Raw genomic sequence first — 25,330 nt, 5'->3', positions numbered from 1 at the left:
GTTTGGGATTCTCTCTCTCCCTCTCTCTGTCCTGCTCACACTTGCTCATTCTCTCTCTCCCTCTCTCTCTCTCCCTCTCTCTCCCTCTCTCTCAAAATAAATAAAATAAACTTTTTTTAAAAAAAAGAAGACCCTCTTTGGGGCGCCTGGGTGGCGCAGTCGGTTAAGTGTCCAACTTCAGCCAGGTCACGATCTCGCGGCCAGTGAGTTCGAGCCCCACGTTGGGCTCTGGGCTGATGGCTCAGAGCCTGGAGCCTGTTTCCGATTCTGTGTCTCCCTCTCTCTCTGCCCCTCCCCTGTTCATGCTCTGTCTCTCTCTGTCCCAAAAATAAAAATGTTGAAAAAAAAAAAGAAGACCCTCTTTAATAACCAAATTTATTTTTGTTGCTTATAATTTTTGTATGAATTAGTATGCATGATAATAGTTGTGGATAGTGCATGTTGAAAAACTTGTTTACTGAATTTCACAGATATCATCAGTCTAAATGGTTCACTATGTGATATAAGTGCCATATGCTGATAAAAGACAAAAACTTTAATATTATGTCTTGTATAAAATAAAGGAAGAAAATAAATTTAGAAAAATTTAATATTTTTATATGCTATTTTGTGATACCAATTTTTATAATTGCTATTTTGTTTTCAATTTTGAGAAGGCAGGCAGGCTATTTATATATCTAGTAAATTGGATTAGATTTAGGAGCAGATAAAAATAGAATTTTTTGAGGAGAAGTTTTAAGCACCTTGCTTTATTTCATATTTATAACAATTTTATAAAGTGGTTTATTACTCCCATTTAACTAATGAAGAACCTGAGGCTTGCGGGGGAAGCCAGGATTTGAAACAAGGCCAACCTTATTCCAAATACTATCAAATTTTATCTATGTTAAGCTGTCTCCATCAAATCTAGGGTTTAAACTACTTTGGGGTATAAGTCTTAGCTACCCAAGATTCGTAAGGTAGCATTTATAACAAAGCACTATATATTGCATTTGTTCCATACATACTGTCTACGTCAACTACAAACAAGCTAAACTTTCTGGAACTCTGAATTTAGTGCACATTCATGATTGACTACGTAGCATTCTTACATGGTGCATAGTAAACTGCATTTGTTGTATAATTACCTTCAGTCAAATTTCAGATGATATCAACTTCCTGAAACTTTAAGTATAGTGCTCAAGAATAAAGTTCCTTATCTCTGAATTTAACATATCTGCAACAAGTGCTATAAACCTAGTTCAGAATGTTTGTATTCCTTATATACCATTCAACTGACAGTTATTAGAAGGAACAAATAGGAAGGGGTGCCAGTATGAATAAATTATAACTGATAATCTGATAACAGAAGGGATGATGGGGAAAACTACAAAATTAATAACAGAACTATTCAAGTCTATCATTCTTATCTTTCTTAGAGGCAAGCAGCTACATATATTAAAAATAAAAGTTCAATAAGACAGCCCATGATGAACTCAAATCAACCTGGAAAATTTAAATTGCATTAATTACACCAATTTAAAGAAGATAATGCAATATGAAACATCCTTGGAACAATTTCCAACCAGAATGATTAAATAAAATTAAAAATTTTGATATATAGAAGGATAAATTATAATTTTATTTTGGAAAATTAGTTTGTATATAAACCCTTATTCCCCAAAGATACTTGGTAAATGAGGCAATACTCCACTGAGTAGGAAGCAATGATTATAGGGAGATTTCAGAGGGAGCAATCTACTGCATGAGAAAGGAAACACAGCCAGGAATTAGATTAGTAAATTTGTGAGAAACTGTATAGGCAAGTTACACCTTAAAAGAGAGAGAGAAAAAAAAACAAGAAGAATAAACAGACTGGAATGGTTTGCTTTACCTCTAACCACTCTGGTGAAGAGAATGGAGAACTCGGTAGGAAGGTAAGCAAGGATAATCAAAAAGTCTCCTGCAAGACTATGTCTATTTTAGTGGTATTATGAAGAGAAAAACTAAATGCAGGTACGCTAATGAATAATTCCAGACAGTCAGGCAACTGATTCTGCCTTAGGGACATGTCTGGCAAACATTTTGAGAAGTCTCTGTGACCTTGACCAACAATGAGTTGATTCACAGAGGAATAAATCTCACATAGATAAAATGAGTTAATGAGTGATACCTGATTCCCTCTCTCCCTTTCTCTATTTCAAAAATAAGCACATTGAAAAACAAACATTCTTAACAGTGAAATGAATTGCTTCATAATCTAACTTCATAGTCGATCGATGAATTCTTCCTTCATTATCAATCAACCACTTCATTGAGCACTTACTGCCTGCACATTGATGTGGCCACTGAGGATGGAGAAGGAGTGTGTGGTATAGCAGTTATTGTTCTCAAGGAGTTTATACTGATGCGGGGAGGGAGTCAGAGTAGTAGAGAGAGGGCTCACATGCTTCATTATCAGTTCAATTTTTTTCTCTTACAATTTTCCAGGATTTACAAAGACACAGAAAACAGGTTAATCACTCAGCTCAGAAAAGGCTCTGCTGTTACTCAAGGAAAAGTTTTCAGTTTAGGTGACAGAACAGACCTCAGAATGATGAGAAGGTGAGGGTAATTCCTTTTTAAAAATATATATTATATTATCCGATTGTAAACTCCATACCCCGTGGAGTAAATCCAGATAATACACATAAGCATTGCTTGTTGATTTTATTTCCTGACGAAGACATCAGAAAAAGTTAAAAGTCCTGGCATCAGGCTGAGAAGGTGACAAGGACACAGGCCTGGTATTTGTTGCCATCATATTCTCTAATGGAAATACAGGGAGTCAATCCTTAGTTTATTTTAACACTGTAATCTTGCGTAGAAATGGGCTTTGTAGAAAGGAAACCTGTTTTAGAGTAAGGCAAGTGCTAGTGATTTTCAGATAAATAACACATTAAGAGTGTTGTGAGCGAGCCATTTAATAGGGCAAAATAATATGCTTTAGTCTAAACAAATGGTCCAATGATTTGCCAAACATCAAAAAGCATATTTATTGTTAATTAAGAACAACTGCATGGTAACATATTCTCCCCAGCTCATAATAAAGCATCCCAAAATAGACTTCCCTAAGAATTTATATACATACTTCTTGAATCTCTTTCTCTTATGCTGAAAATTTTAAAGATTTTTATCATATAATTGGCTGCTCATTTCTTCTTTTTCTAGTGTGTTTGAGAGAAACTCACTCTCATAGAAAGTTGAGGATATTATTTGTCCTTAGTGTTTTGCATGCATTTAGGGAAAGGGTGGAATAATTGGCAAGTTAGTAAAACACATAATAATGCCTTCAACTCTGATTGCCTTTCATTTTAACTAACAATAGTGATTTTGCCCACTATGATGCTGTTCAAATCTCTTCTTGCATAGAAATAAGTTTTAGAGGATGAGAGAAAAATCACTTAATTGCTGCAGAATTAGGAAGGGCTTTCATGTTAATTCATTTTCATTAAAGTTGTTAAATTATAGCATCAGTCTCTCTGAAGCTATGATAAATCAACATCAGACTTAAAACTGAACCACTGCCTAATTAAACCTTATCATTCATTGTCTTGCTTTACCATATAAAACAATTTACTCCATTATGACCATGTATCAGCTCTACAAAAAGGCATAGACTATTTATTCAGAGATCACAATATCATAAAATGTGTTTATCTCTGATAAACAGGATTTTTATTTTACTACTGAATTAAGATCTAACGAATAAATAATAAAAAATCCATTGGCATGGAAAGTGATGCATTTACCCATGGATTGCTGCATGTAGTTTTGGTAACAAAAAGACTTAAGAGAGGAAGGGTGATTTAAATGCAGCATGAATGTTTATTTACTTGTCTCTCTCCCCTCTCTGTGTCTTTATGTATGTATCTATCTATATCTATATCTATATCTATATCTATATCTATATCTATCTATCTATATCTAATCATCTTATATAATTATATTATATTATTAGTAGATCCTTAGTGTGTACTCAATAACCAGAGAATATGTATTTTTTAACACTTATTTATTATTTTTTTTTAATTTATTTTTTTCAACGTTTTATTTTATTTTTGGGACAGAGAGAGAGACAGAGCATGAATGGGGGAGGGGCAGAGAGAGAGGGAGACACAGAATCGGAAACAGGCTCCAGGCTCTGAGCCATCAGCCCAGAGCCTGACGCGGGGCTCAAACTCACGGACCGCGAGATCGTGACCTGGCTGAAGTCGGACGCTTAACCGACTGCGCCACCCAGGCGCCCCAACACTTATTTATTTTTTGAAGACAGAGAGAGACAGAGTGCAAGCAGGGAGTGGGGTAGAGAGAGAGGGAGTCACAGAATCCGAAGCAGGCTCTAGGATCTGGGCTGTCAGCAAAGAGCCCGATGTAGGGCTCAAACTCACAAGCCTAACCAACTGAGCCACCCAGGCAACCCAAATATGTATTTTTATTACAAACAAAAACAAATATTTATAAAATTGACAATACACTTGGCCACAATGCGAAAGTCAATAAGGAGAAATCAGTATAATCTAGACCATGTAGTCTGCAATATGGTTCAATAAGAATAATGTGATGACTAAAAATGTCTCAAATATGTTAGAATACTGAAAGTAACTGAGTAAATCCTAAGAAAGGAGGAGAATGATAAACATTGCTGCAGTTGGAAATAGAAAAGTAAAAATCAATGATGGAAAATAAACAAGCCAACCAATAGAGACACTAACATGCCAAAGAGTATTATTTGAAAAGTTAGTAAAGTAGAAAAACTTCTGGCAGGATGGATGATTAAAAAAAAGAAAAGTAAAAGACATGGAACGCCTGGGTGGCTCAGTCAGTTAAGTACCGAACTTTGGCTCAGGTCATGATCTTGTGGTTTGTGAGTTCAGGCCCCGTTTCAGGCTCTATGCTGACTGCTCAGAGCCTGGAGCCTGCTTTGGATTCTGTGTCTCTCCCTCTCTCTGCCCCTCCCATTCTCATGCTCTGTCTCTCTCTGTCTCTCAATAATAAATAAATGTTTAAATTTTTTTTTAAAGTAAAAGATGTCATAAGTAAACAGTATTAGAAATACAAAGGAACAAATGGCCACTGATATGGTAGAGATATATGAAACACATAAGAGAAGCCTATGGGTGATGTTTGACAATAAAATTGAATATCTACATGATGGGATAGGTGATTTCCTTGGAAATTATAACTTATTAAAAAATGACTCAAAATATATAAACATATAAAGGGTGGGAAAGAAAAACCTGTCACATGCAGAAAATATAATTTTATACATAAAAAATTCAAAAGAATCTAGTGGTTATGTATGAGAACTTACAATTCAGCACCATTGCTGAATGTAAGATTAAAATATGAAAATTAATAATGTTTCCATATAACATGAACTAAAGCTGTAAAAATCACTTTTAAAAAATGAATACAATATAAACTAGCAACTTAAACTGCTTAGAGATAACTCTTGACAAAATGTGTGAAAGTCTCTCTTGACGGAAATCACAAAACCTTATTGAAAGACACAAAATAAGACTTAAATAAAGCTAAAGTTCCATAGTATGCTCATAGATTACAATCGTTACTGTCACAAACATATCAATTCTTCCCAAATTAACCTTTAATCCAAGCCGATTAAAAAATGCCAATAAATTGTTTAAAAATTTCAAGAAGTTAAAACTAAAATTCATATGGAAGAGTTGAGTACCAAGAATAGCAAGACACTCTTGAAAAGGAAAAAATGAGGTCTTGGATTATCAGATATTGAAACTTAATATTAGTTATAGTGATCATAAAAATGTGATATTGGCACAGGAACAGGCAAGTGGGCTGACAGGGCAGGAAAGAGTTTGGAAAAAAATGTCTTTCATATGTAAAAGAGGTTGAATCAAAAATTAATGAGGAAACAAGGGATGATGTAATAAATGTTGCTGGACCAATTAATCATCTTACTCATATGGAAAAAATAAATTTTGATTATATACAGCATAGGAAAATAAGTTGCAAATGGATTAAGGGCCTCAATGTGAAAAGAAAAACTAATACTTTTGGGAGAAAATATAGAGAAATATATTTATGATATTAAAGTAGGAAAGAAGTTATTAAATAAGCTTTAAAAATACAGACTATAAAAGAAAGAGTGACAAATTTTATTACATTGAAATTGGCAACTTCTCCGTGACAAAAGGCATCCTAAGCAAAGTGAAAAGACAAACCACAAATTGGGAGATAATATTTGTAGCCCATTTAACTAACAAGGAAAAAGTGTTCACAGTAAATAGATCTTTTGAATCACCAGGAACCTAACAGACAAACAATAAAAGAAATAAAATGGGCCAAAATGAAAATGTGCCAAAAAGACAATTTGTAAAGAAAGAATCTACACTTGCCAATAAAAAGAAATTTAAAAATGCCAACTTTACTGGTGATTATGGAAATACAAATGACCAACCTACCCTTATATATTCATCTGATTAGCCAACACTTAAAATATCTAATAATCCCAAATGTTGGCAAGAACATTAACAGTGGGAATATTGATACTTTAGCTACTATCATTACATGTACATTGATCATTTAAGGACAAATTTCAGAAACATGCGTGGAATGAAATACTTGTAGGCATTCAATGTAAAAATCCATTCTTTCCTTCAACTCCCATATGCATTCAGTTACCAAATCTTGCAAATTATCTCCTCAATGCACATGGAGGAAACATGTCTGTTTCCTTCTCACCATTCCCATTGTTACAATCTTAATTTAGTCCCTTTGTCTCTTTGCTAGACTGGTTAAGTAGCCTTCTAATTGGTTTCCCTATCCCCCCATTCCCACTACCATTACCAAACTCATCCTTCACAAAGTAGCGTTAGCACTCTTTCTAAATTGCAGATATGGCTAGGTTATTCTCCTCTTTAATGTACTTCAGTTGACATAGGCTACAATGTAGATTCTCTAATGTAACAGTGAAATTCTAACAGTGCAGGTTAGGGTAGATGACATTTGGTTTTAAATACAATGTTTGGGGTGTTTGTGAAACGTATTATGGCTATGTTCAGCCTGCAGTTGGCTATACCAGTCTGAAGCTCAAGGAAGAGACCAAAACTTGACACAAAGTAGTCATTATTCCAGAGAGCAAAGATATTAAATATATTATTACATGTCAGGTTAGTGCTGATTTTAGTAGTTATTCATTATGTATTACAGTGCCATTTCCATCTTTTCCAGCATTCAGTTACACTTAACAGTTCCCCAGGATAGCAGGTGGGGACCCTATTCTATGTAGGTCCCTAATGGAATATAATATAAATATACAAGTGTATATTTGTTAAAAAATGCTTCTGTATAATGTTTATTTATTTGCCAAATATTTATTGAGCACCTGCCATGGTTGCTGGCCTTTGTTTTAGCAGCTCCAAATACAGAAATGAATAAGATAGTGCCTGATTTCAAGAGTTGCATAATATAATCATATATATAAGGGTATACAGAAATTAAACAGTGAGATAAGTTCAAAATGAAAATATATACAAGGCATAAAGTTATCACAGACGAATGAACAATTAATTCTCTTTGTGTATAAAGGTCAGGAATGTATCTCAGAATAAATCACATCTGAAATGTCTCTTAAAGGTGATGAGGACTCTGGTTGAGGAGTTACAGCAGTGGGAAGGAAGGAATATTTGGGGCAGACAAAATAGTATTGTTTCCTTGTGTCATGAGTAGCCAGCCTGATGCATTTGGGAACAACAATCTGGCATTACCTGAGGATGAAATGCAAGGGGATATGGGTCCTTTGGAGTTGTAGTTAGAGAGGTAGATGAAAGCTATTCACACAAATAGTGTAGATGTTTTCTATACACAATAGTTCACTTATCTAATGTTTTAATATAAAAGAGTAATTTTAAATTATGGAAGTTAAACAGTGAACAGGATTTCAAGTGGCAGAAATGGATGTGAAAAGTAAAGATTGGGGGCCACATGGACAATTAAAATCAGATTTAACCTCAGCCTCCGAGTGAATTAGTTTTGTCATAAAAGGTCACATATCAAATTCAAGCACATTTCAAGCAAATTTTTACCTAGATTGACGAGTACTTAAGTGAGTCACTGCCTCAAATTAATCATTTTACTGTCTGTACCTAAATGCCAATGCAGATTATATTCTCTCATGCCTTGACTCTTCCACCAGGACTATTCCAACCTTGTCAACGGTGATGCTGACACTGCCCTTACTTTTTCCTATCTAGTCTTTCTTCCCTTGACAGATTCCCAAAGGATGAGTTATGGCTCTTAAGTAACTATCTAGATCTCTGCCACAGATTTCAGGGATAGCTTTTTTAGGTACAATTTTGTGAAAGTATTGATGTGTCAAAATCTTTTACTGTTTGTGTAACTTTTAGCAATGGCTGATATATCATCGTGTTCCTCAAACCTTTTGTGCTGCTAACTTTACAGATTATTTTGACATGTCTAGCATGTATTTTTGCATAAATATTTCCAGAACATAGAGACCATAAGCACAGCAAAAAGTCCCTAATAATATTCACAAGGACTTCTAAGGATGCTCACAGAGTTCTTTCTGAATTGAGGACATACAACTCTCAATTCACTTCCTGGCAACAAAAATGTCTTGATGCAAGAGGGCCACTAGGAGATAATTATAAAAATAACATATTTCTTACGAATTTCATGTTTATATTTAGAAAAGTTTTTTCTAATCCTCTTAAAAAATAGATATTTATTTACTCAGAATACTCAGCTAAAGCTGACTGAAAACCAAGGGATGCATTATATTTGTCCATATAATATTTTTCATAAATTGTAATTTCAAAATAGAACTTGATGTGTTAATATATGTAAATATATAAGCAATATATATGTACCAAAATATCAATCCACACAAATATGTGGCCTATAAATCTATTCTTAATAAAGGTAGATGTAATGTCATCTTTCAATGGATTTAAATTTAGTTGCTATTCTAAGTCAACATGTGGTCCTTTTAGAATTGTCTTCCTGAAAACCCTCCAAGTGGTAAGTCAGGTTGGTATAGAGAGATGTGTGTGTCCCCATTTGCATACTGTTTTCTTCAAATGAAATGTTCTCACTTCCTCAATCCATAGCCTTTATTGAATAATTCCCTAATAAAATAGTCTTAGTTTTCTAAGAATTTATCATTGTAACTTGTGCCATATACTTAAGTATCTCATTGTACAGCCTCATGATATTTATTTATAGGTGTTAGTCCTATTTCCCTAGTGACACTGTAGATGTCTCCATGACTCTTAGACTGATAGACTTGAAGAAATCACTAGCAATTCACACTGGTACTATCAACAAGTGTTTCATGTTCCGAAAGGAACATTCATGAATTCAATCAATAATATTTATCGAGCTTCTATAGTATGCCACACACTGTTTTAGGCAATAAAGATATACCAGTGACTAGAACAACAAAATTGGAACATTACTGAATTTAATTCTAGTAAATGGGACTCTAGACAATATATAAACAATTTAAATATGTAGTATGTCAGTTTCTCATAAATAGTATAAAGAAAATGAAATGGGGAAAGGAAATAGAGTGTGTATCTAGTGGATAATAACAGCAGGATCTTAATTTTAAATGGGATGTTCCAGAGTTTCTTAGGTATGCTACGTTTACATGTGATCAAGAGATTTTTCTGGTGGTCTTTAATGACACATTAAGATCCTTATGTACCTAGAATGTCAAACCAGTCTTACCTAGCTGCTTCTTCTTCTTATTTTTTTTTTAGTATGCTTATTAGTTTTTCCTTTATTTTTTTGTTTCCTTTTTTTTAAAAAAACACTTTATTGAAGTATAACTGATACACAAAGAACTGCACATATTGAATATATATAACGTAATGACTTTGGACATATGCAAATACCAGTGATAACATCACCACAAACAAGGTAATAGATTTATCCAAAACATCTCAGAGTTTCCTTGTGTCTCCATATTTTTTGTGTGGTAAGAACATTTAATATGAGATTTACCTTCTTAAAAATTTTTGAATTGCACAACATTGTTAACTATACGCACCATGTTGTAAAGTGGATCTCTATAATTTACTCATCCAGCATAAATGAAATTTTACAGCTACTGAATAACAACTTCTATTTGTCCTGTCTGGGCTTAGGTATCATTTCTTAGGGTAACTTTCCCTAACCACACCAACTGAATTTATTCTACTAGTATACATGCCCTTCACATCCAACGTATCTTCACACTAATTGTTTATTAAATCATCCATAATTACTTGTCTAATGTCTAATGCATCCATTAAAATGTAAGTTTCATGAAGGGAGGGACTTGTTTTGTTTACGCCTGTTCCTTTGGCACCAAACATACTGCCTGAAAAAAAAAAAAAGCAACACACACATGTACACACACACATACACACACATACATGCACACATACATGCACACACACAAGTTTAACCAACTTGTTTAATGATTGAGGGTAATGTTTTATATCCTCATAGTGCCTGGACATAACCCTTTTGACTAATCTTTCTTTTATTCTAGTAAAATAAGGAGCCAAGTTAATTTGGAAGATTTATGAATATATGAGAACACAGGAAATCCCACAAACATTTAAAGGAAAATGTCATCAACATGAACATCAACATTAGCATCAGCATTAACATCACCACACATGTGAGTTTGGCCAGAATATAACAAATACTACTAAGCACTTATTGTTTCCCAGCCACTGCTCAAGACATCTGAGATAGATATATCAGTGACCAAAACAGAAAAATCCCTCCTGCCTAATAACAGAATTTACAATCTGAGGCAGGAAAAGATAGGCAGTAACCATAATAAGTAAGTGAATTCTATAATACTGAGAAGATGGTCAGTGTTATGTGGAAACATGGAGCAAAGTAAGGGAAATTGGGAGTTCAATTCCAAGTACAGTGAATAGGTACACCTCATTGAACATGTAGGAAAAAATTTTACTCTGATTATGAGGAAAATAAATGGTGTAAAGATAGTAAAATGTTCTGCAAAAGATTAAATCACATATCTGAATACAGGGGGGAAATAAGGCCTGAGTGAGCCACAGATATTAGTAAGTGGAGGGGAGAGAGGTTTTCTGTCTTTGATTTATAGTTTAAGATTTAACGTTTCAACAAAATTAACTTGGAGTTAAAACAAAATCAAATAAAAAGTGTTATATCATTTGCTAACAGAAAACAAAGCATGTGTTCATATAAAAATTCAAATTATTTAGAGATAAGATGAGAATCTTACCATTTTTACTGATGTCGAGTTCTTTAAGATTAACTAAACTAGCAATAGTGGTTGGCAGATTTGAAAGATCATTATCAGGAATACTTAGTTTTCTTAGAGCTTGACAGTTGAACAATTGCTGTAAAAAAAATAATGATTAATTAGATTTCAATTTGGTTAAATCCATTCATACATAAACTCAGCAACAAAATTCAAATCACCATCTTTATAAATGGGGTAATAAAAGGACCAGCTGCAAAAGTCTCACCTTCTTCCACACTCATATTCTCAATTCTTTTCAGAATGCTTCATTTTCCATCTCCATGTTAGTGCCTCACTATTCTCTGCTATCCAAATTCAAAACACAAGGGATTCTGTTTCTTCCCCTACTGTTTACTATTAATGTTCAATTTGCCACTGATCCTATTGATTTTTTTTCTTTCAAATATGTTCTGGAGTTGTCCCTTCCTTTCTATTCCCACAGCTGCCAGGGTAACCTCAATTCTCTTTCTCTGCAACCACGTATTACTTCCATTTAACCATATTTGACAGTTGTTTATTTGGCATGCAAGTACTGTGATACAGTTGAATACATGGGCTCATATTTCTCTGTGTCCCTCCACAGTGCTTCATAAACATCTAGCAAATAAAACATTTAACTTCTTTTTTTTTATTTAAAAGATTTTTTTTAATGTTTATTCATTTTTTGAGAGACAGAGTGTGAGCAGGGGAGGGTCAGAGACAGAGGGAGACACAGAATCTGAAGCAGGCTCCAGGCTCTGAGCTGTCAACATGGAGCCCAAAGTGGGGCTTGAACTCACGAACTGCAAGATCATGACCTGAGCCAAAGTTGGACGCTTAACCAACTGAGCCATCCACGTGCCCCAAAACATTTAACTTCTGATATTTAGCTAAAAAAATCACTAGTGATTGGTTCATATCTGCCATCAGTCCAAAGTACTACGTGGAGAAGAGTTAAGTGTTAAAGCAATGGTTCTTACATCCAGCATGGTTTAATCACTGGTAAATCGAGGTGCTTGTTTCAAATGTGGATTCTTGGGCTTTACCCAAAGAAGTACTGACATGATGGGTCTGGGATGGGGATCAAAATCTGCATTAAAAAAATTTTTTTTAATGTTTTTATTTATTTTTGAGACAGAGAGAGACAGAGCATGAGCAGGAGAGGGGCAGAGACAGAAGAAGACACAGAATCTGAAGCAAGCTCTAGGCTCTGAGCTGTCAGCACAGAGCCCAACGCGGGGCTCCAACTCACAGACCAGGAGATCATGACCTGAGCTGAAGTTGGACACATAACCAACTGAGCCACCCAGGCACCCCTGCATTTTTTTTTGTTGTTGTTTATTTATTTTTGACAGAGACAGACTGTGAGCATGAGCTGGGGAGAAGCAGAGAGAGAGAGGGAGACACAGAATCCGAAGCAGGCTCCAGGCTCCAAGCTGTCAGCACAGAGCCTCATGTGGAGCTCAAAGTCATGAACTGTGAGATCATGACCTGGGCCGAAGTCAGACGCTTAACCGACTGAGCTACCCAGGTGCCCCTCAAAATCTGCATTTTTAAACAATACACTCTACTGATCTGATTATTTTAATGCGGGTGTTTCCAGTACCATATTTTGGGAAACAATGTTAGGTTTTTTAGCTCTGTCAATCTCATTTTGACTACTCAAGATATGAACAGTTGGGGCAGAATTTTTTATTTATTTCTGGAAGAATTATCTTAATGAGATTTTTTTCTATTTGACATTTCTAATTGTATTTTGCTGAATTTCCACAGATAAAGTGTCTGGTATCCAGGACTATGCAATTGGCCCACAGAGCATTTACCTAGTGCTTATTCTTTCATGGAATTAGTTATTTATAGGCAAAAACAATGTAATACATGGTTGTTATTTCTTAATTCATTAGTTTTTTAAAAACTAGATTGCACTGGTTTTTCCTTAAGATAAAACATACAGTTTCTTGCTCTTGGTTGGTCATTTTTGGCTCCTTATAAAGATTATTTCCAATACTTAACATAGTGCTAGAATTTCAAAATGCCATACAGAAGTGTCACTACCTCTTTTTATAAAACCTAAAAAAACAAAAAAACCAAAAAACTGAAAAGACAAAAACAAACAAACAAAAACTTTGATGGATTGTTTTTACTAATTACTAATTTTCCCTTTAAAAAATAGAAAAACAGATGTCTATACTCATGGTAGATGTGAATTTAAATTTTTGCGCAGTCTCTATCATTCTGTTAGGACCATTAGGTCCACCCACATGCAATGTGGTTAGTTATACATATAAAGATTTTGGAAATTCAAATGCCTCATGATTGATGTTGGTAAGATGTACTAACTCTTTAATCTGATTACTATAACCATTTTATTCAAAATTCGGACAAATTATTTTCAAAAAGCTTTTTTTTTTTAAATTCAAGCTTCATCATCACCACAAAATTCTCAATTTATCTCAAGAATTAATTAGAAGTCCTTGTTTTGTTGAAGATTAATGGACCATATCGTTGCAGGTTAATTTGAGTTTTCTATTCTGCTCTATCAATCTATGTCTGGTTTTATGCCAGTAACATACTGTCTTGATCACTACAGCCTTGTAATATAGCTTGAAGTCTGGAATTGTGATGCCTTCAGCTTTGCTTTTCTTTTTCAAGATCTTTTTGGCTATTTGGGGTCTTTTGTGGTTCCACAAAAATTTTAGGATTATTTTTCTCTACCTATGTGAAAAATGCTGGTGGTATTTTGATAGGAACTGCATTAAATGTGTAGATTACTTTGGATAATACTGACATTTTAATGATATTTGTTCTTCCAATCCGTGAGCACAGCATGTTTTTTCCATTTCTTTGTGTCATCTTCAATTTCTTTCTTCAGCATTTTATAGTTTTCAGAGTATAGATCATTTACCTCTTTGGTTAGGTCTATTCTTAAGAATCTTATGGTTTTTGGTGCAGTTGTTAATGGGATTGATTCCTTGATTTCTCCTTCTGTTGCTTCATTATTGGTGTATATAAATGCAACAGATTTCTGTATGCTGAATTTGTATCCTGTGACTTTATTCATGTATCAGTTCTGGCAATTTTGCGGGGGTGGGGGAGGGTTGGATTTTCTATAACGGAGAGAAGACAGTTTTTAACAAATGATGTTGGCAAAACTGGACAGCAACATGCAAAAGAATGAAACTGGACTACTTCCTTACATCATACACAAAAATAAATTCAAAATGGATTAAAGACCTAAGTGTGAGATAGGAAACCATTAAAATCCTAGAGGAAAACACAGGCAATAACCTTTTTGACACTGGCCATAGCAACTACTTACTAGATATGTTTCCTGAGGCAAAGAAGATAAAAGAAAACATAAATATTGGGACTTCATCAAAATAAAAAGCTTTTCTGCACAGTGAATGAAACAATCAACAAAATTAAAAGGCAACCTTCTGAATAGAAGAAGATATTTCCAAATGACATATGTGATATAGCACTGCTAGGAATTTATCCAAGATACAGGAGTACTGATGCATAGGGCCACTTGTACCCCAATGTTCATAGCAGCACTCTCAACAATAGCCAAATTATGGAAAGAGCCTAAATTTCCATCAACTGATGAATGGATAAAGAAATTGTGGTTTATATACACAATGGAATATTACGTGGCAATGAGAAAAAATGAAATATGGCCTTTTGTAGCAACGTGGATGGAACTGGAGAGTGTGATGCTAAGTGAAATAAGCCATACAGAGAAAGACAGATACCATATGGTTTCACTCTTATGTGGATCCTGAGAAACTTAACAGGAACCCATGGGGGAGGGGAAGGAAAAAAAAAAAGAGGTTAGAATGGGAGAGAGCCAAAGCATAAGAGACTGTTAAAAACTGAGAACAAACTGAGGGTTGATGGGGGTGGGAGGGAGGAGAGGGTGGGTGATGGGTATTGAGGAGGGCACCTTTTGGGATGAGCACTGGGTGTTGTATGGAAACCAATTTGTCAATAAATTTCATTAAAAAAAAGAATCTAAAATATGTAAATAACTTAAAAAACTCAATACCAAAACCCTAAATAATCTAGTTAAAAAATGGGCAGAAGACATAGATAGATATTTTTCCAAAGAAGACATCCAGATGACTAACAGACACATGACAAGATGCTCATCATTCATCATCAGGGAAATACAAATAAAAATTAACAATGAGATATCACCTCACACCTGTTAGAATGGTTAAAATTAACAACATAGGACACAACAGGTGTTGGTGAGGATATGAAGAAAAGGGAATTCTTTAACACTGTTGGTGAAAAAATGCAAACTGGTGCAGCCACCCTGGAAAACAGTATGGAGGTTCCTCAAAAAGTTAAAAATCAGGGGCACCTGGGTGGCTCAGTTGGTTAAGTGTCTGACTTTGGCTCAGGTCATGATCTCATGGTTCCTAAGTTCAAACCCCATGTTGGGCTCTGTGCTGACAGTACAGAGCTTGGAGCTTGCTTCAGATACTATGTTTCACTCTCTGTCCCTCTCCCATTTACACTGTGTCTCTCTCTCAAAAATACATAAATATTAATTTTTTTAAAAAAAAAGTTAAAAATGAAACTACCCGTATGACCCAGAAATTGCGCTACTAGGTAGTTACCAAAAGGATACAAAAAATACTGATTTGAAGGGATACATGCACACCAGTGTTTATAGCAACATTATCAACAATAACCAAATTATGGAAAAAGCCCAAATGTCCATCAACTGATGAATGGATAAAGAAGAAGTGGTATATACATACAATACAATATTATTCAACCATAAAAAAAAATTAAATCTTGCCATTTGCAACAATGTGGATGGAGCAAAGAGACTATTATACTAAGTGAAACAAGTCAGAGAGAGACAAATACCATATGATTTCACTCATACGTGGATATAAGCAACAAAACAAATGAACATGGGGGAAAAAAGAGAGAGGCAAACCAAGAAACAGACTCTTAACTGTAGAGAACAAACTGATGATTACAGGGGAGGTGTGCAGGGGGATGGTTTAAATAGGTGGTGGCTATTATGGAGGGTAGTTGTGATGAGCATAGGGTGTTGTATAAAAGTGATCATCGTTAAGCTCTAAACCTGAAACTAATATTACACTGTATGTTAACTAACTGGAATTTAAATAAAAACTTGGAAAAAATAAAATAAAAAGAATAATTAATAGAGGACACTATATTCTTTTTCACTTTTAAATGATCTATGTCCAGAGCATAGTTCTAAAAACTCCTAAACGCCTTATTACATGGAGAATTGAAGACTCCTCTGGTATAGAGGTTAAAAGCATGGCATTTTGAATCAGCTTGATGTGGGTTTAATTCCCATGCATCTAGTTATTAGCTGTGTGATCTTAGGCAAGTTACCTAACATCTCTGAACTCTATCAATTTCCTAACTTGTAAAAATGGGAAAATAACATTACCTAACTTGAAGGGTTGTTGAGATATTTAAACGAGTTAATATATTTCATGAATTTTAAGTACTGCATTTTTTTACATAGTAACATCTTTGATATTTGTAATGAATTGTACAATCGTGAGCAAGTTACAATTTTTAAGGAGTGTACCTTTCTTAGTGGCACATGATGGCATACCTTATTGTATTGATTAATAGCCTTGGATTTAATGAAATGAATAACTTATGAAAATGTAAAAGTATTAGGCACATAGTAAGAGCTTGATAACTGTTAGACATTCTGAGTATTTATATATGCAGATACAGAGGCATACCTATAGTAATTGATTTCTTACTTTTCTATATGATGAGGTCTTTGAAGGCAAGAGTCTTGTTTAATTCATCTTGATATCAACTTGTTTCACCTTTGTATATGCCAAAGCAGCTAGCACAGTGTCTTGTACATAGTGTATGCTGAATAAATATCTTTGAAAGTACACTTAGATAAGCCAAGGGAAAAATGAGGAAAGCGGCAAATTCCAGCCGAGAGTGGTACTTCACTGAACTGGAAATTTCAGATAGGTAAACAATCTCAGTGGAATCTAAATTTCATGAACAAAGCAGTCAGCTTTGAACATGAGTCAAAACGTCTACAAGTTGGCAAAGAAATTAAGAAGGCATTTTAGTGATTCTTGCAAGATTCAAGCTTTGAATGAAAATGAAATAATGATTATGAAATAGCTGCAATTCTTTCATACAGTATAAAAGAGAAAACATAATTAATAGTTAATAGAGTAAGCCTGTTAATGGTAATGGTTATCCTGGTTTTCATTTGTTAATGATATTTCACATTTCAAAAACAATAAAATTGTTTTGAGTCTTAAAATATTTTTGTAGTGAAGTGTTCTTGGGCTAAATGAAGCAGTTTAACTCTGACAGAAATTGGTTTGAGAAGAGTACACAATTTAAATTACTGACTCCGGAAAGCAATGGTTAGATTTTTAAAAACATTTTTTAATGTTTATTTATTTTTGAGAGAGAGAGACAGACAGACAGACAGACATTGGAGAAGGGGCAGAAAGAGAGGGAGACACAGAATCCAAAGCAGGCTCCAGGCTCTGAGCTATTAGCACAGAGCCCAACGTGGGGCTCAAACTCATGGACCGTAATAACATGACCTGAGCCAAAGTGGGATGCTCAACTGACTGAGCCACCCAGGCGCCCCAATGGTTAGATATTTTTTGAGAGAGCTGATACAAAAGATAAGGTCTGAGTGTTGAAATAAAACATATTCGGAGCCAAAAATGTATATTCTAAAAGGCATAATATTCGTTTATTCATGGAAAACCATTAACTGATACTTGTTACAAACTACATACTACTAAGTGAAAGGGTCACAAAGTGAGTAAGACACAGCAACTGCGATCAGATTGCTTACAATTTAATATTTAGACAATAAATTAGATACAATGTGAATAAAAAGTCTGCCAAGATAAATATCAGGTGTGATGAAAACACAAAAGGAGAATATCTGCACCAAATTATGTTGATGATAGTGGTGGGGTTGACTCATGAGAGTACACCTGGACAGGGCAATGAAAAAATGGATCACCCAAGAGACAGCACAAGTTAGCCAGATGAAGGCGAAAGAGGGATAATAATGGGACTTTCTGTAGCATTTAAAGATATTCCCACTCAAAGACTGTGTAACTGAAACTAGTTTCAGATAATTAGTTTCAAAGCATGAGGAGACTTGGATCTTTGAGTGAATGCTCTGAATCTACAACATTTACATGCATTTAAAATACATTTAGTGAATACCTATCATATGCTATAGTCTATGTTTAGCACTGAAAATAAAGACATGAAGTGATACTGTCAATTTCTGTTTTTAACAGTATGGTGGACTAACTATTCAAAGAAAAACATTGTAGTGAAGCAGAGCTACACACACACACACACACACACACACACACACACACACACAACTAAATTCTGGCTGTAAAGTACAAGAATTCCTCAAATTCCAGAATAACAAAGAAAATTATAATGCATAGAGTTAAATAGGTCTATATTTAACTTTTGCTCCAGTGATATCTGTTGGTCCCTGGTGCCTAAAGACTGAGGTGTTTTTTGTTTTGTTTTGTTTTGTTTTGTAAATAGAAGGATGGAAAACTGCTTGGGATCTGAACAGAGTGGGAGCTTGGCTTACAGACCACACCAGTTAGAGTTGGGATCTCCTAAGGGTGAATGAACTAGAAAAAACAGTCCTGCAAAGAGGGTTGGTGGGGAATGCATGTTTTTTTTCAGTTTGGCTCTGAGTGAAGTGAGAAAAAAGAAAGAAAAGAATAAGAAAGAAAGAAAGAAAGAAAGAAAGAAAGAAAGAAAGAAAGAAGAAATGAAGGGGAGAGAAAGAGAGAGAGGGAGGGGGAGGGGAGGGATGGAGGGAGACAGGAATGATGGAAGGAAGGAAGGGAAGGAAAGGAAAGGAAGAGACAGGAGGGAGAGAAAAAAGTTGGAAAGGTAAAAAAAAGAAACAACTAAGGAAAGGAAGGGAAAGAAGGAAAACTGGTACAAAAAAGGAATGGAAGGAGGGAGGAAAGGAAAGGAAAAAGGTAGGGAAAAAGAAAAAGAAAGGAAGAAATAAAAAAGACACAGAAAGAAAAACAAAAATTAGCTTTCTAGGGATTTCCAACCACAGCCTATCTTCCAGTGAGTTAGGGGAGTTAGGGTGTGGAATTCACAGTTTCTATAAAGCTCCTTAAAACCCAATCCAGAGTTACAGGTGGTCTAGATTACTACTGCCCCCAAATAACTGGTAAAAGTAAATACAAGTCTCCTCTGAAGGAATGTATTTTAAATTCAGGCCTCAATGAATTCCCACAGATAAAGTTCCAAGAAACATGGGATCATTAAAAAAAAATCACTAAATATACAATTAATCAACTGAATGAGATATTACAGAAAAATAATCTTGCCTCTAAATAATGCAAATACTAGAATTATAAAACACAAAATGCAATTTATACACAGAAATAAAAGTATGATTTGAAAGAAAGCATGATGATAAAACAAGACATTATCAAAAAGAGCTCACAGAACAGAAGAATAAACATGGCTGGAGAAAGTAATTGTGAACTAGATGGTAAGAAGAAATGAACCAGGGGCGCCTGGGTGGCGCAGTCGGTTAAGCGTCCGACTTCAGCCAGGTCACGATCTCGCGGTCCGTGAGTTCGAGCCCCGCGTCGGGCTCTGGGCTGATGGCTCAGAGCCTGGAGCCTGTTTCCGATTCTGTGTCTCCCTCTCTCTCTGCCCCTCCCCCGTTCATGCTCTGTCTCTCTCTGTCCCACAAATAAATAAACGTTGAAAAAAAAAATTAAAAAAAAAAATTAAAAAAAAAAAGAAGAAATGAACTGAATGAAAGAAATGGAGATGGAAAATAGAAAAGACTGGTTAGATGGCATGAAGAATACAGTAAGAAGAGCTTTTTGAAATGTACATAAAATTTAGTAGAGAAAAAGAGGATGAGGTTCTTAAGGAATTCCAGAATTGTTGAGAGACCCTCATCTTCAGGTTGAGGAAGCTCAACAAATTCTAAATAAGATAAATCAAAAATAACTATATGTAAACTTATATGAATCTGCAGAGTATCAAAGGCAGTAGATCTTAAATATTACCAAAGAGGAAAGATTACCTTCTAAAGATTGAGAAAGAGAAAGAAGATTTACCAATTAAAGCAGTGATTCATTAGATGTTATTACTAAAATACTAAGAGTAAGTAATGTAGTATTTACAGCTACTTTTTAGGAAAAGGACAACATGACAACATTTTTAGAAAAAGACAAACTGAGTTTACTACCAAGACACTTTCACCAAAACAACTGTCAAAGAGTATCTTTTAGGAATAAGGCAAATGACTCTAGCAGAGAGGTCTGAGCTACAAGAAGTAATAGCATTAACATTTTTAAAAATTTAAAATACACAGTTCATTAAATCTAAAGAAGCATTGGCTATATAAAAATAAAAATGGCAAAAATTTTAATTAAGGTTTAAAACATCAATATAAGGGGGCACCTGTGTGGATCAGTCAGTTAAGTGTCCAACTCTTGATTTTGGCTCAGGTCATGATCCCAAGGTTTGTGGGATAGAGCCCTGCATCAGGCACTAATAGTGCAGAGCCTGCTTGGGATTCTCTTTCACCTACTCTTCCCCTCCCCAGCTTGTCCATATGCCTTTTTTTCTCTCTCTTTCTCAAAGTAAAGAGATAGGTAAATACATACATACATACGTACGTACATACATACATAAATGTAACTGAAAACAGTTTGGTAGTGGCATAAAAACCGATATATAGATCAACAGAATAGAATTGAGAGCCCAGAAATAAACCTACTTATATACATTCAACTAATTTTTGACAAGGTAGCCAATAAATGAAAGGATAGTCTCTTCAGTAAATAGTGATGGGAAAACTGGATAACCACATGGGAAAAAGTGAAATCAGACACCTATCTTATATCACTTACAAAAATTAATTCAAAATGAGTTAAATACTAAATGTAAAATGTGAAACTGTAGGACTACTAAAAGAAAATATAGGTAAAAAGCTCTTTGACATTGGTTTTAGCAAAGATTTTGGGGATGTGACATCAAAACCCAAACAACAAAAGCACAAATAAACAAGTGAGACTACATCAAACTAAAAAGTTTGTGCACACCAAAAGAAATGATCAGCAAAATACAAAGGTAACCTACGGAATAAGAGAAAATATTTTTAAACCATTTATCGAATAAGGGGCTAATATCCATAATGTATAAGGAACTCATATGACTCAATACTAAAACAAAATAAAAAAAAAACAAAATGATCTTATCAAAAAATGGGCAAAGGACTTTTCCAAAGCAGACATACAAATGGTCAACAGGTACATGAAAATATGCTTGACATCGCTAATCATCAGGGAAATGTAAATCAAAACCACAATGACACATCACCTCCTACCTGTTAGAATTGCTATTACCAAAAAGACAAGAAACAAGTATTGGCAAGGCTGTGGAGAAAAGGGGACCTTTGTGCTCTCTTGGTAGAAATGTAAACTGCTGCAGCCACCATTAAAAACAGTATGGAGTTTACTCAGGAAATTAAAAATAGAACTACCACATGATTCAGCAATCCCACTTCTGGGTATATACACAAAGGAAATGAAAACACTTACTTCAAAGAGATATCTCCACATCCATATTCGTTGCAGCATATTCATAATACCAAGACATAGAAATAACCTGTGTCCATCAACAGATGAATGAAGAAAGAAGGTATGGTGTGGGGTGCATGGGTGGCTCAGTTGTTTAAGTGTCTGGCTCTCGATTTCAGCTCAAGTCATGATCTCATGGTTCATGAGTTCGAGCCCCACATTAGACTCTGCACTGACAGTGCAGACCCTGGGTGGGATTCTCTCTCTCCCTCTGCTTCTGCCTCTCTCCCTCTCTCTTTCAAAATACATATATATATATATGTGTGTGTGTGTGTGTGTGTGTGTGTGTGTATCTCCAGGAATGCTATGCAACCATACACAGAAGGAAATCCTGCCTTTTGTGAAAACATGGATGGATCTTGATGGCTTTATGCTAGGTGAAAGAAATCAGAGAGAGAAAGCCAAATACTGTATGATCTCAATTATATGCAGAATCTAAAAAATTTGAACTCATAGGAACAGAAAGTAGAATGGTGGTTGTCAGGGACTGTGGGATGGGAGAAATGGGAAGATATTGGTTAAAGGTTATAAATTCCATGCTATAAGATAAATAAGATCTGGAGATCTAATGCACAGCATGGTGACTATAATTATCAATACTATATTATATAGTTGAAAGTTTTAAAGAAGGTAGATCTTAAATGTTATTACACACACACATACACACAAATCATAATTATGTGAAGGGATGGAGATGTGGTAACTTACTGATAACTTATTGTGGTAATTATTTTGTAATATATACATGTATTTAATCATCACACTCTATACCTTAAATTTATATATGTTTCATGTCACTAATAGCTCAATAAAGCTGGAAAAATCTACATAGAACTAAAATTCTGAAGAAGAAAAGTATATGTATCAGGGAAAAGATAATCTTATTAAAAAAGTCTCAGATATTTGCTTTATGAGGAGGTTAAAGATACTGATTAACTTTAAATTAATTTCTACAGTAGCTAAAAAATTTCTAGGGTAACAACTAAAGCAATATTAATAAGGTGCATAATTTCCTACAGGGTAGAAGCAAGATAAATGGAATAAGATAAAAATAAAACATATATATTTAGTAAATATAATGGAAAACAAGTAAATACTTAACAGAAGCAATATAGATAAAAATGAAGACTAGTATGGAATATATTAATGAAAATATACCCAGAGTAGCCTTCAATAAATATGGATTTGTTTCTCCAATTAAAAACAAAAACTATCATGTATATTAATATTAAAAATATTCAAGTGAGGGGCACCTGGGTGGCTCAGTCATTAAGCATCCAACTCTTGATTTTGGCTCAGGTCATGATCTTATCATTCATGGGATCGAGCCCTGCATCCAGCTCTGTGCTAGCAGCACAGAGCCTGCATGGGATTCTGTCTCTCTGCCCCTCCCCAGCTCTGTTCACACTCTCTCTCAAAATACATAAATAAACATTTAAAAGAAGTCAAGCTATATCTTATTACTAGTGATCCACTGAAAACTTGATGAAAAAATAATAAAACTTGTATAATTAATCAAAAGAAAGTTTATGCAACAATAATGATTTGAAGCAAAATGTATTACTAGAGAGAGAGTGCCCATCTGCTAATAAATACCAGCTCATGAGGAATATATAACTCTAAACTTGTATGCACCTACTATCATTACCTTGAAAATATTTGAAGAAAAGTTTAACTTGCCTACATGGAGGTAACATGATAATAGGGTATTTTAACAAATATATCTCAAAAATTTATTGAAAACAGACAAAAAGAACAGCCTGAGAAGGATAGGTATTTAACTCTGTTTAAATGTCTGGCAGAATTCCCCAGGGAAGCCATCTGGTCCAGGACTCTTATTTCCTGAGAGATTTTTGATAAATGATTCAATTTCTTCACTAGCTTTATGTCTGTTTAAATTTTCTAATTCTTCCCATTTGAGTTTTGGTAGTGTGTAGGTGTCTAGAAATTTGTTCATTTCTTCCAGGTTGTCCAGTTTATTGGCATATAATTTTTCATAATATTCTCTGATAATTGCTTATATTTCTGAGGGATTGGTTGTGATAAAGCCATTTTCATTCATGATTATATCTATTTAAGTCCTCCCTCTTTTCTTTTTGAGAAGTCTGGCTATGAGTTTACCAATTTTGTTCATTTTTTCAAAAAACCAACTCTGTTTCATTGATCTGTTCTACTGTTTTTTATTTTGGATTCTATATTATTTATTTCTGCTCTGATGTTTCTTATTTCTCTTTTTCTGCTGGGTTTGGGTTTTCTTTGTTGTTCTGCTTCTAGTTCCTTTAGGTATGCTGTTAGATTTTGTATTTGGAATTTTTCTTGTTTCTTGAGACAGGCCTGGATTGCAATGTATTTTCCTCTTAGTACTGCCTTTGCTGCATCCCAAAGGGGTTGGATTGTTGTGTTTTCATTTTCATTTGTTTCAATGCAATCCCAATCAAAATTTCACTGGCATTCTTCTCAAAGCTAGAACAAACTATCCTAAAATTTGTATGGAACCACAAAAGACCCCAAATAGCCAAAGTAATATTGAAGAAGAAAACCAAGGTGGGAGGTATCACAATCCCAGACTTTAGCCTCTACTACAAAGCTATAATCATCAATACAGTATGGTACTGGCACAAAAACAGACACATAGACCAATGGAATAGAATAGAGAACCCAGAATTGGACCCACAAATGTCTGGCCAACTAATCTTTGACAGGCAGGAAAAATCATCCAATGGACAAAAAAATCTCTTTATCAAATGGTGCTGGGAGAACTGGACAGCAACATGCCAAAGAATGAAACTAGACCACTTTCTTACACCATACCCAAACATAAACTCAAAATGAATGAAAGGCCTAAATGTGAGACAGGGAAACCATCAAAACCCTAGAGGAGAAAGCAGACAACAACCTCTTTGACCTCAGCCACAGCAATTTCTTGCTTGACACATCTCCAAAGGCAAGGGAATTAAAAGCAAAATTGAACTATTGGGACCTCATCAAGATAAAAAGCTTCTGTGCTGCAAAGGAATAAATCAACAAAACTAAAAGGCAACTGATTTAATGGGAAAAGATATTTGTAAATGACATATTGGATAAAGGTTAGTCAATTTTGGTTAGTATCCAAAATCTATAAAGAATTTACCAAAGTCAACACCTGAAAAACAAATAATCCAGTGAAGAAATGGGCAAAAGACACGAATAGACATGTCTCTAAAGAAGACATCCAGGTGGCCAACAGACACATGAAAAGATGCTCAATGTCACTCTTCATCAGGGAAATACAAATCAAAGCCACACTGAGATACCACCTCACACTGGTCAGAGTGGCTAAAATGAACAAATCAGGAAACTACAGATGCTGGCAAGGATGTGGAGCAATGGGAAC

At 34.7% G+C, this 25,330-nt stretch overlaps 1 protein-coding gene across 4 annotated transcripts in view; it reads right to left on the bottom strand.

Moving 5' to 3' along the window:
• Positions 1-25,330, bottom strand: part of LRRC7 (leucine rich repeat containing 7) — a 553,650-nt gene that overhangs the window by 299,007 nt on the left and 229,313 nt on the right. For all 4 annotated transcript variants that reach the window (XM_043575239.1, XM_043575241.1, XM_043575242.1 and 1 more), the window contains exon 4: positions 11,288-11,405. In XM_043575239.1, the coding sequence (XP_043431174.1) occupies positions 11,288-11,405 (118 nt within the window). The remainder of the gene's footprint in view (positions 1-11,287; positions 11,406-25,330) is intronic.

The sequence above is a fragment of the Prionailurus bengalensis genome, chromosome C1, assembly GCF_016509475.1.
Source record: "Prionailurus bengalensis isolate Pbe53 chromosome C1, Fcat_Pben_1.1_paternal_pri, whole genome shotgun sequence".
NCBI lineage: Eukaryota > Metazoa > Chordata > Mammalia > Carnivora > Felidae > Prionailurus > Prionailurus bengalensis.
This window is presented reverse-complemented; position numbering and strand designations above follow the sequence as displayed.